The 12,336-nt window shown below is 43.3% G+C and overlaps 1 protein-coding gene across 1 annotated transcript; it reads left to right on the top strand.

Moving 5' to 3' along the window:
* Window positions 1-8,363: 8,363 nt before the first annotated feature.
* Window positions 8,364-11,834, top strand: LOC308701904 (uncharacterized protein). Its single transcript, XM_081384377.1, has one exon. The coding sequence runs from the start codon at window positions 8,719-8,721 to the stop codon at window positions 10,558-10,560; it is 1,842 nt and encodes a 613-aa protein (XP_081240503.1). The 5' UTR covers window positions 8,364-8,718; the 3' UTR covers window positions 10,561-11,834.
* The last annotated feature ends 502 nt before the right edge of the window (window positions 11,835-12,336 follow it).

The raw sequence follows: 12,336 nt of genomic DNA, 5'->3' as shown, positions 1-12,336 counted from the left end.
GTATTCTGCAGTAAACAAGTCAGTGCCTGCACACAAACACCGTTTTTACGGCGACCCAGTTAAATCCCATAAAGAGTGTATTTTCCGGGGTCCCGGCCACGGCCGATGGTGTTATGAGTGTAGTAAAAATATCCACTGCCCAGTGCTCATTCCTACACACAAGCACAGCCCGCCACACACGGCTCGCACAAATGAAATCGACTCATGTCGATTGTGCACTAGATGTAGTGAATGTGCCCACAACCCAGTGCCCACAAACACTACACGCTGCATGTCTCACGGTTTCTGTAAAAACGAAACCAACACACATACAGTCTGCCCAAGCAGACGGTGTTCTCAGTGTTATGAATGGGCCCGCTGTCCCGCGCCCTCATTCACTCACAGACATGGTAAACTCTACAAGACTCGCCCAGCTCTCTCTCTCTCAGCATGCCGCTACAGAGGAGCAGAGCGCGGGCATCAGTGTTATCAGCGCGCCCCCAGCCTCACACGCTGCAAGCACGGCGTTGGTGTTACAGCACACCGGTGCTCGCCGCTCGCCAGTAGATCGCGACCAGAGCCCAGTTTTCATTCTACCCCTAGCCACCCACGCTTTCACATGGGCAGAGCTTCCTGTGATATCAGAATGGGTGCTGAACATTATAAAAAGAGGCTATTCGCTACAATTCGTTCGACGCCCGCAACGTCAAGCGGCGCAAATCGAAACTACGGTGAAAAAGGAAGTAGCACATCTACTTCGAGCCGAAATAGCGAAATTATTGAGCAAAGGGGCCATAGAACCCTTATCACAAGCTCAGAGCGAAGGGGGCATATACAGCAGATATTTTCTGGTACCCAAAAAAGACGGGGGTCTCAGACCCATTTTAGATCTAAGACAGCTGAACAAAGCACTTCTGAAACGACGGTTCAGAATGCTCACAACCAAGGAAATCCTTACGCAAATTCGCCAAGGGGATTGGTTTATGTCAATAGATCTGAAAAACGCTTATTAAAGGGCACCACATCTTGGTCCGTTCGGACAACATGTCGGTGGTGGCTTATATAAATCACCAAGGAGGTATCAGATCCAAAGCCATTTTCAGGCTAACGGAGCGCCTCCTGATCTGGGCTCAGCACAATCTGCGCTCGCTAAGAGCAGCGCACGTGCCAGGCCACTTGAATGTGGGACCGGACAGACTGTCCAGGAACAATGTTCCAGCAGGAGAATGGTCTTTACATCCTCAGTGCTACTTGTGGCCCCGTTTTGGACGAACCAAGCCTGGTTCCCAGTTCTGATGCAGCTGACGAGTACCGCCCCATGGCCGATACCAGTGAGGAGAGATCTCCTCTCGATCTGGCATCCTTGCCCGGAGCTTTGGTCCCTACATGCGTGGACCGTCAACGGGTACCCGTTAACCTCCCAGTGGGAGTGTTAAACACGATCATGCAGGCGCGCAGATGGCACTGGGGACGGGGGGGACATGACCCCCCCAGATTCATAGTGTAAGGATGGACTTCTACTAAGACTGAATTCAAGAATTCTAACCTGCTATAAAACAATAAAACTCACTAATCTGAAGAAGAGATCTATGGGACAGAGAGCACAACAAAACTTCTCCAATCTCGTCTCTTCCCCCCATGCTGAGTTCCTGACTCCTCACACTATCTGATCCCCTCCAGGTCTCATTCAGTCATGCAAAACACACACCTACTGTCTCCAGTTGTTTTATGAGAGGTCAAAGTAAATGCTTTTGGTGCGAATGGTAAAGAAGGTTCATTCCCGCAGCAGCAGAACAGTCAGAAAAAGAAAACAATGCCGGTTCTTCTGTTGTGGGAGATGCCCCAATAAAGATCGTTGATAACATTTGTATTTATCCCCCAAACTCAGGCGTGACCACTTGGGCACGAGAAAGGGTCCAGCAAAAGCTGAATAAATATTTGGGTGCTAGATGTTTATTGTTCTTTTGTTCCACTGGGGTATTTAAAGGGGATTGGCAAACCACTCAGGGAAGCATCTGTAAACAGAACTTCCCACACTGTTGCTGTGTGTCTCTATTGCCAGGTATGCTGACTCTTTTAAACTATTTTTGATATTGCATTTTGAATTATGTTTGTACTTTATGCTGATCAGTTATGTATTGTGTATTCTGTTTAATCCTTTTTAATTGATGCTTAATCCTGCCTGGCAAAATAAATGTTACATCTTGATTTATTCTGAAGTATTCTGAAATCATTATTTTAATGTATTAAGGAGGCTGGTGCTACCGCAAATCTTAGTTAAGGTAGGTCAAACTAAAGGCGCATGTATACGGAGCAGTAGGCACGTAAACTGAAGACCTTTTGATTTCTGTCTATCACTGATTTAGCAAGTTGTATGGAAATGGCTAAAATAAACTACACTTTTTTGTACAAGTGAGCAGTAGGCAACTGACTTAAGAGGTATTAGCTAACCCTACATCCACTGACTAAAATCAGAATTAGCAAGTTTGTGTCCGTGAGAAACACGATCCGGCCGACGTGATCTCTATGCGGCATTGGGTCCATAATTAATTAATAACTGAAAGTATGGAAGGTCAAGAATAATAAAAGATCTAAATTAAATCACAATTCATATTTTGATCAGCTGTTAAGAGAGAAAATCAATAAATACGAAGAGTCATTTAAATTTGGAGTCAGATTAAATTATTCATGGAGTCAAAATTAAAATTGGAAATCAACTGTTTAATAAATTAAAGTAAATTTTCAGAAGCGCCCGAAAAGACATACACGCTGCATTGCCTTCGACCAAGACATCGGACACCGTCATTGGGCCGGTGATTGGAGCTTACAAAGTGGTGACCTCGACGTGATCTCCCAGTCTCAGGCGAGTGACGTCTTTCGGCGCGACAATTCAGATCCGAACGGAGCATGAGGTTTGAGCTTCTCCTTCTCTGTCTCCAGCTGCTGTGGTAAGTACATTTTTCCTGTATCTTTTAGAAAGTGTTGAGGGAAAACTTAGACGCACCTCATATAGACACATTGGTAGAACGGGTCGGAATACCCAGGATAGACCGGAACCGCAGAAAACCGGTATAAATCTAAGATTACTAGGAAAAACATGGCTTATCAGGGAAATGGTAGTTCGAGTGTAGACAAGGATGTAATGGAATCTCTCGCTTTGCAACTAAAAGATCTCCTCTTCCGTTTGCGTAACAAGGGAGTAGATTTTGATTGGAATAATGAGCAAATTTTAGCCTGGTACGCTACCGAGGGGCGAAAACTAGAGACTAAATCTCATTTTCGGAAAATTCCGGTCGCGATAGTCTATTTGCTACGTCGAAATGATTTAGCAACTATTGCTGAAAACGAACGCGTGATTTCAAACATAAAAGAACTAGAAGCAGCGCGATCAGATGAGTTGAAAAAACTCAGAGCACAGGTCGAAGCATCCGTGTATGATAAACAAACTTGGGCAAGACAGGGCGACGCGATGGGAACACAAATTAAAAAGCTTGAAAAGAAACTTCAAGTAGATAAACAATACACGTCCGCGCTCGAGGAGTGCTGCGGTTCTGCAGGTTTTCCTATAGCTGCAGTTAAAATAGCGGCGATAAATTCAAAAATTGGCGAGGATGTATACAGTGATAGTGACGAGGATGATATGGTAGCAGCTCTACCGAGCGGCATCCAAGATCAGTTGTCTCTGACAGAAGCTCGTAAACAAACTCCAAAGGCACGCTCTAGTCTGGGAGTGCGCGATCTTTCTCCAGAACCCGCGACTGAAATGTATTATCCAAATAAACCTAAAGAACCGAAACCACGCAGTCCCATAAGAACTCGAAGTAAATCTGGCACTGTTCTAAAAAAAACAGTAAAAGTTGCAGTTCTTAAAACAATGACTAACGCAGATGATGAAGTCACTACCATTAGCCGACCTTTAACTTGCGAAGAATGCACAAAACACAAAGAAGTTGTGGGCATGATGCCAAGGAAAGGCCCTTTTCAACCCTACTGGGACAACTTAATGTTACAGGCTTCAGTATACAAGTTAGAGCCCAGAGACGTTTGGCAAGTGGCTCTCCTCACTCTTCCAGACGAGCTAAAACCAAAAATGTCACGCGAATTGAGATCTGGAGAAATTATAATCAAACAGGAAGATGAGGATGAAAATGAAGTTTATGAAAGATTGAGGGAAACTTTATTAGAGTTAAGGGGACCAACACACGCCGAGTGGAACAGAATTTTAGACATCAGACAGGCCAACAAAGAGCCATTTGAGATTTATGCTGAACGTTTATGGGTGACCTACAAAGAGCACTCAGGGTTAGAGGATGCACGCCGTGATCAGGAAGTTTTACTTCAACTCCTGAAAAATAATGCAGGTCCTCATATACAGCAGGCGCTCGTTCATGGAGCCGATCCATCCGAGAATACTTACCGGTCACTGGTGGATTGGGCTTCCAAAATAGAAGCTAGACTCAAGCAAAGCAAAACTCGTTCTGTTTCAACAACACAATGGCTAGCTGAAGGAAAAGGAAACAAAAAATTCGACCTAAAGCCCAAATCTCAACCCTTCTGTTACTTCTGCAGAAAAAATAATCACATTACACAAGATTGTTTCAGATTAAAACGGGCCGAAAATAATCAGAAGATAAACTCTAAATCTGACAATGAAATTCTTAAGCGTTTGGAGAATTTGATTATACAAAACAACTCCTCAGGGAGTAACCCAAAACAAACAGAGGAACAACCTAAAAATCTGAATAACCCGTACAGAAACCTTCAAGCAGACCTCGCTAACCTGTTAGCAAAATACAACAATCCCCAATAGGGGTGCGTGGCCTCCGTTGCTATAGGAAACATTATCACAAGCGGAAACCGAATCAAAATAAGAGCTAACCTTGGAGGCCGGTTAGTTAACATTCTTATTGATAGCGGAGCCGCTTGTTCTTGCACAAACATTCCATTACCACTAAGCACGCGAACGATTCAAATTAAAGGTATAGGCGACACTTTAATGACAGCAACTCAAACAAAATCAGTCCAACTCGATTTAGGCATGGTAGTGCTAAAAGAGCAATTCTGGTATTTACCAGATAACAGCGAAGGAACTGTATTGGGTATGGACATTATGAGAAAACATGGCTTTGTAATTCATTGCTTTGAAAAACAAATTGAAGTACAAACAAACAAAACAACAAAGAAATGCCTGCCTCAAGGCAAGGCCAATATCATGTCCATATCCAGTACAGATCCAACTCAACTTCTCATCAACAAACACAGCGATGTTTGGGCTAACCATGAACATGACTGCGGCCTCGTTGATTTTGAAGTATGCATTGAGGGAGAGCCCCCTCCCCCGCAAAAACAATATCGCATTAAGCCAGAGGCAGAGGTCGCGGTTCATGAGATAGTGAAACAGCTTGAGATTAGAGGCATAGTTCGACGATGCTGTTCAACCACAAATTCTCCGTGTTTACCAGTTCCAAAACCTAATGGTAAATGGCGTCTTTGCATTGATTATCAGCGTCTCAACAAAGTTCTGCCTAAAGCAACAGCTATAGTGGCAAATCCAGCTACAATCTTATCACAGGTTTCAACTAATGCTTCGTGGTTCACAGTGCTTGACATCAAAAATGGTTTTTGGTCTATTAAAGTCAAACGAGAAGACCAGTGGAAGCTGGCATTTACTGTAAATCAAATGCAGTATACCTGGGAAAGAATGCCGCAAGGCCTTCACAATAGCCCCTCAATTTTTCATCGAGCTGTGGCAGATGTGCTCAATCCCTTACTAGGGACGGGCAAAGTAGTTCACTATGTAGACGACATACTGATAGCCACAGAAGAACCACTTGAGAACCACTTGCAGCTGGTTGACGAAGTGTTACAGATGCTAGGTGACGCAGGCTTTAAAATGAACAAAGAAAAAGCCCAAATTGCGCAGAGGGAGGTACACTATTTAGGATACACTCTGACTCAAAGTCACAAAGCTTTAACAGACGACAGGAAAAAATGCATTGCCGAACTGCCTCGACCTTATACTTTAAACTCGTTGCAAAAAGTATTAGGAACAGCAAACTATTTACGAGATTTCATCCCTGATTTTGCAAATACCGCTGCACCGTTGTATTCGCTTTTAAAAGGGAAAACGAAACCAAATGATGTCCTTGAATGGGCTGATGAACACGAACAGGCTTTTACAGATTTGAAACAGCGTTTGTGCGCCGCGCCCGCCCTGGGTTTGCCCAACCCATCAAAAGTTTTCCACATTCAAGTAGACGCGCATGAAATCACACTAAGCGGAGTCTTAGCTCAGGAATATGGAGGAAAACTGCGCCCAATCGCTTACTACAGCCGAAAAAAATCTCTGGTCGAACAAGGATTCGACCCATGTACACAGCATGTGCTTGCGGTGCATTGGATGTTAAAAACAACAGAACCCATTGTAGGTTTCCAATCTGTGGTTATACACACAATGCACACGCCTGTACGAATGCTGTTACAGGGCCGAATAAAGGGAGTTTCCTCCCAAAGATTAGCGAGATGGCTAGCAGACATTCAAGCGCGCGAAATCACAACAAAAAACACACGAATTTTGCCACATCTGCTCGGGGATGTTGAGGGACACCCACACACATGCCAGCCCAAACAAGAAGCACAAAGCCTTGTCCATGACGAGCCACTTCCAGGCCAAGTGCATGTGTACATTGATGGTTCCCGATTCTGTCAAAATGGGCATTTCTATACTGGCTGTGCAGTGTGGACACCTCATCTTCCCGAGACAGATGCTAAACGGCAATTGTTGTTTAAACTACCAGCTAACATATCCGCACAAGAAGCTGAACTCATTGCATTGCAAGAAGCAATCAAGGCACACCCTGAACCGCTCTGCGTGCACACTGACAGTCGGTATTCTTTCGGCGTCGTAACTGATTTTATGGCACAATGGCAATTGAGAAAATTCCTCACCTCCGCCGGAACGCCTATAAAACATTTCAACACCATAACTGCGATATGGCAAGCTGTACAAGCGCGAGAAAACTCCATTTCCGTGGTAAAAGTGCGCGCGCACATTAACAAAAATCCAAATGTGCATGAAAGAAACAATAACATTGTTGACCAATTGGCAAAACTGGCAGCAGTGAAAGGCAACCGTTGGCAAAACGAGACAACCTCTGTTTCTGTAGCAAGTGCTGCACAAGTCACACCCATCGACCTAAAACAGTATCAACAAGATCTGTGGGTCTCTGATGGAGAACTTGTGCCACATTTGAAACATGATCAGATGGTGAACATAATTGAAGGCATAGTAATCCGAGATGGAAAATTTGTCGTTCCAGAAGCCCTCCAAAAGCCAATAATCAAATTATATCATGATTATGCGCATGTATCGGCTACAAAAACAGCACAGTTGATACAAAAACAGTTTTGGTGGCAAGGAATGACAGCTGACATTGAAAGATGGTGCTATGCCTGTCTGGTGTGTGCGACAATTAACCAGGGAAAGCTAGGCCGAACTAACCTACGCAGACCAGAACCACCAAAAGGGCCCTGGGAGTCCTTACAATTGGATTTCATTGGTCCGCTTCCCAGTGCCAAGGGAGGGTATCGCTATTGCCTCGTGATAATTGATAAATTCTCAAAATGGGTTGAAACAATTCCCACGCGCAATAATACAGCAAACACCGTGGCACGTGTGATGGCGAACCAAATCATCCCTCTTTGGGGAGCGCCCATTCAAATTGAATCAGATCAGGGGACTCACTTTACTGGACAAGTCATGAAAAATATGTGCAAAATGCTGAACATCAAGCAAAAATTTCACATCCCATACAGGCCGCAAAGCTCTGGTATGGTTGAACGTGCGAACCGCACCATCAAAGAAAATATTGCTAAGCAAATAGCTCAACACCAAAACAGGTGGATTGATGCTTTACCCACCGTTCTGACTGTGCTGCGAGCAACCCCATCAAAAGCTACAGGCATCAGCCCATATGAGCTTATGACTGGAAGGGTGATGAAGTTACCCATTGATCCAGAAATTTCCCCAGCAGACCTGGGCCCCCTCATGCTCGCAACTCAGCAGACGGTGTTGGTGCAATTGCAAGAAAGGTTGAAAGTGCTGCACGCCCAGGCTGGACTGAAACAACAGCAGTCAGACCTGACAAATGATGCACAATTTAACCCAACCTCTGAAACAACATTTTCAGAAGGAGACATTGTGATGGTACGCGTTTTTGTAAAGCAAAACGCATTTTCCCCTAGATGGCACGGGCCCTATGAAATTAAAGCTGTTTGCAACAGTTGTGTGGCCGTGACCATCAGAGGAAAATTAAGATGGTACCACATGTCCCAGTGTAAACGGTTCAAAGGTTCATTGAATTAATTATGATCTTTTTCCTTCATAGGACAGTCATCGCAATTCCATGGAGGCCAGATGCCAGGACGGTGTCCGGACCCGCCTGCATCGAATTGGGACAACGAGTCACACTTACACACACCTTAGGATGCGGTAGATGGGTATGGAAATATATCAAGGGGCCATCCACATCATACATTCCAGTCACATACAAAGAAATAGTCACATGGCCTCCCGGATTAGCACCGGAACCAAATTGTGTAACAAAAATATGCTGTAAGACAGGTTCTACCCATCTTCCAGACAAAAACCTCACAAGCTACACACGCGCACCAAAATTTCACCACAACATTACCGCCTGGTACCAACTCGAAGAATTTCCAGATTCAAATATTGGTAACATGCACACACTATATGAAAATAACAACCATGGAGGAGATCCAAAAAAATGTTATTCCACTAAGGACCTCCAACCAACCACATATAGGTGCACACACACTACAACACATAACAATACACATTTAAAGTTTACTGAACTTCTTTTCAATCTAACAAATAAGGTATCGAACAATAATTTGAAAACATTTGTTTGGACTGGCCGAAAAGAAGGAACATACTGTGTGGGAAAATGTGAGGCAAATATGGATAATTATACTAGCCCTCACAATTGTTCATGGACTTTACACCATTGCTTTAACTTAACCACATGCGGTTACAAAAAGCCCACACAGTGTCCGAAATTGTATACCACCCCTCCAGGTGGCATAATCAAAGGAAATGTAAATAAGACTTTACTACATGATGTCAATCTTGTGATAACACATGTCACGTATAACATCTCCAATGTGTTATCTGCTTATGTAAAACACTGCAACTTTAATGATAAGACGTATACATGGCTACAGTCACGCATCGATGATTTAATTTCTGATTACAAAAACAGACTTGCAGTTCAAATTCCATCTGCTCGTACCAAACGAGACCTGTTTGGAAATATAGCAGGCCTTTTTGGCTCAGTTAATTCTATATCCAACACTTACAAAATAACAGGTCAATCTCAATATTCAACTTGGTTGGCAAATCAGGTAGCTACTGGTTTTCAACACATCACCAATAGTAACGAAAACATTATCAAAGCGGTCAAATCTGAGGCGCAGGCGCTTCTGACGACCAGTCAATCAATTTTCAATCAGACCCGTACCATCGAGCACGACTTAGCCTGTAGATTGTATGCACAAGATCTGTTTACTGCAGCAAGACAAGAGATTTTAGATCTTCGTCTCCATAAAACACCTAGACATGTTTTAAATGATCTTATTGAAATTTTAGATCTACATAGATGGCTTGCATCAGAAAGAATGAAAAATATTAAGTATTCTGAATTACTATCAACCTTAATGATGTATACTGGAAATGAATGTACTGGCTGTATTGGGTTCTTTGCCACTTTCCCTCTAATTCACCCAGACCAAATTTATCTAAATTCCACTACCATACGCTCTATTGGCGTGGTAGTGAGGGATCAAATCATTAAATGGGATCATCTGACGGGATATATGACTTTGAAGGGCACTGAAACCTTGTTTACCACTCGCACCTGTTGTCATGAGACATCCAGTTACATTATCTGTACCTGCAACACTTTACAACCCTTTTCTTCCAATGATTCTAAGCTCATTAACGTTCAGTCATTGCATGGTCATTCTGATGCTGTTCAAGTGTCTCACACACAGTGGTGCGTCGTCAGTGAGATGAATTCCTTCTCCTATGGAGGTCTGACCTGCCCTGCGAACCACACGTTCTGTCTGGAAGTGAAAGAGGACTTTTCAATGGGTCAGATAAACATCCTGGGGAGGGTACCGATGGACGTGGACGTTTCTCCCTGGTGGGAGGACACTTTCTATGAACAGAGCACTCAAGCTTTGGTCAAAACAATGGACTTGGTGCAAGAAATCATCTTACAGACTGAGTACCATCTCAACCAAGCGCAAGTGGAAGCGAATCTGGCGAGAAAGACTGCAGAAATCCTGTCCAGCTCCTCTACCCGCTCAGCAAGGTATGCTTATACCTGGTGGGACTGGACGTTCCGTGGATGTGTCCTCGCCAGTGTGCTCATCTTCTTATTCACACTCTGCCAGTGCTGCTACTTCAGATGCCTTCTCCGCACAATGCGCACTTCAACGAACGTGGCCATTGCGCTCAGTCCATTACAGATACCAGCCCTACGGAAATTGCAACCATAAGCGGACTTCATCAAATTTTGGCCCCTCAGGGACTGATCTAAATCTGCCCCAAGGGGCCAGGGGCGGAAACTGTAAGGATGGACTTCTACTAAGACTGAATTCAAGAATTCTAACCTGCTATAAAACAATAAAACTCACTAATCTGAAGAAGAGATCTATGGGACAGAGAGCACAACAAAACTTCTCCAATCTCGTCTCTTCCCCCCATGCTGAGTTCCTGACTCCTCACACTATCTGATCCCCTCCAGGTCTCATTCAGTCATGCAAAACACACACCTACTGTCTCCAGTTGTTTTATGAGAGGTCAAAGTAAATGCTTTTGGTGCGAATGGTAAAGAAGGTTCATTCCCGCAGCAGCAGAACAGTCAGAAAAAGAAAACAATGCCGGTTCTTCTGTTGTGGGAGATGCCCCAATAAAGATCGTTGATAACATTTGTATTTATCCCCCAAACTCAGGCGTGACCACTTGGGCACGAGAAAGGGTCCAGCAAAAGCTGAATAAATATTTGGGTGCTAGATGTTTATTGTTCTTTTGTTCCACTGGGGTATTTAAAGGGGATTGGCAAACCACTCAGGGAAGCATCTGTAAACAGAACTTCCCACACTGTTGCTGTGTGTCTCTATTGCCAGGTATGCTGACTCTTTTAAACTATTTTTGATATTGCATTTTGAATTATGTTTGTACTTTATGCTGATCAGTTATGTATTGTGTATTCTGTTTAATCCTTTTTAATTGATGCTTAATCCTGCCTGGCAAAATAAATGTTACATCTTGATTTATTCTGAAGTATTCTGAAATCATTATTTTAATGTATTAAGGAGGCTGGTGCTACCGCAAATCTTAGTTAAGGTAGGTCAAACTAAAGGCGCATGTATACGGAGCAGTAGGCACGTAAACTGAAGACCTTTTGATTTCTGTCTATCACTGATTTAGCAAGTTGTATGGAAATGGCTAAAATAAACTACACTTTTTTGTACAAGTGAGCAGTAGGCAACTGACTTAAGAGGTATTAGCTAACCCTACATCCACTGACTAAAATCAGAATTAGCAAGTTTGTGTCCGTGAGAAACACGATCCGGCCGACGTGATCTCTATGCGGCATTGGGTCCATAATTAATTAATAACTGAAAGTATGGAAGGTCAAGAATAATAAAAGATCTAAATTAAATCACAATTCATATTTTGATCAGCTGTTAAGAGAGAAAATCAATAAATACGAAGAGTCATTTAAATTTGGAGTCAGATTAAATTATTCATGGAGTCAAAATTAAAATTGGAAATCAACTGTTTAATAAATTAAAGTAAATTTTCAGAAGCGCCCGAAAAGACATACACGCTGCATTGCCTTCGACCAAGACATCGGACACCGTCATTGGGCCGGTGATTGGAGCTTACCCGATCCGTCTCCCGCCCTCACTATCCCTACGAAACGCGACAAAAATCGGTAAAACAGGGGATTAATCACTGTTTTCGCTATACATTATACACCATAGCCTATAAACGTGTTTTTGCAAAACGGATTTAAATCCGATCTTCAATTCCCGCGCTTGGTCCCGCGTCTGTGACTTACTTTCACTTTGATTTGCGATAGTTTGCTTGATGAATATGTTCAGCTTCTCGTCTGCGGCGATGCTGTTCCAGTAGCGTCGCCATATCTGGCTATAACATTACATATAGCCCATAACACGCTCTCACACGTTTATTTTTTAGCATTTTTGGGAGGAGTAAAATTTACATATATGGTTTCAACAACCAGATGCATTTACACTTGTTCA

This window comes from Scardinius erythrophthalmus, assembly GCF_964197995.2.
Source record: "Scardinius erythrophthalmus genome assembly, chromosome: 1".
NCBI lineage: Eukaryota > Metazoa > Chordata > Actinopteri > Cypriniformes > Leuciscidae > Scardinius > Scardinius erythrophthalmus.
The sequence above is the reverse complement of the archived record's forward strand: the minus strand, read 5'-3'. Positions and strand labels throughout refer to the sequence as shown.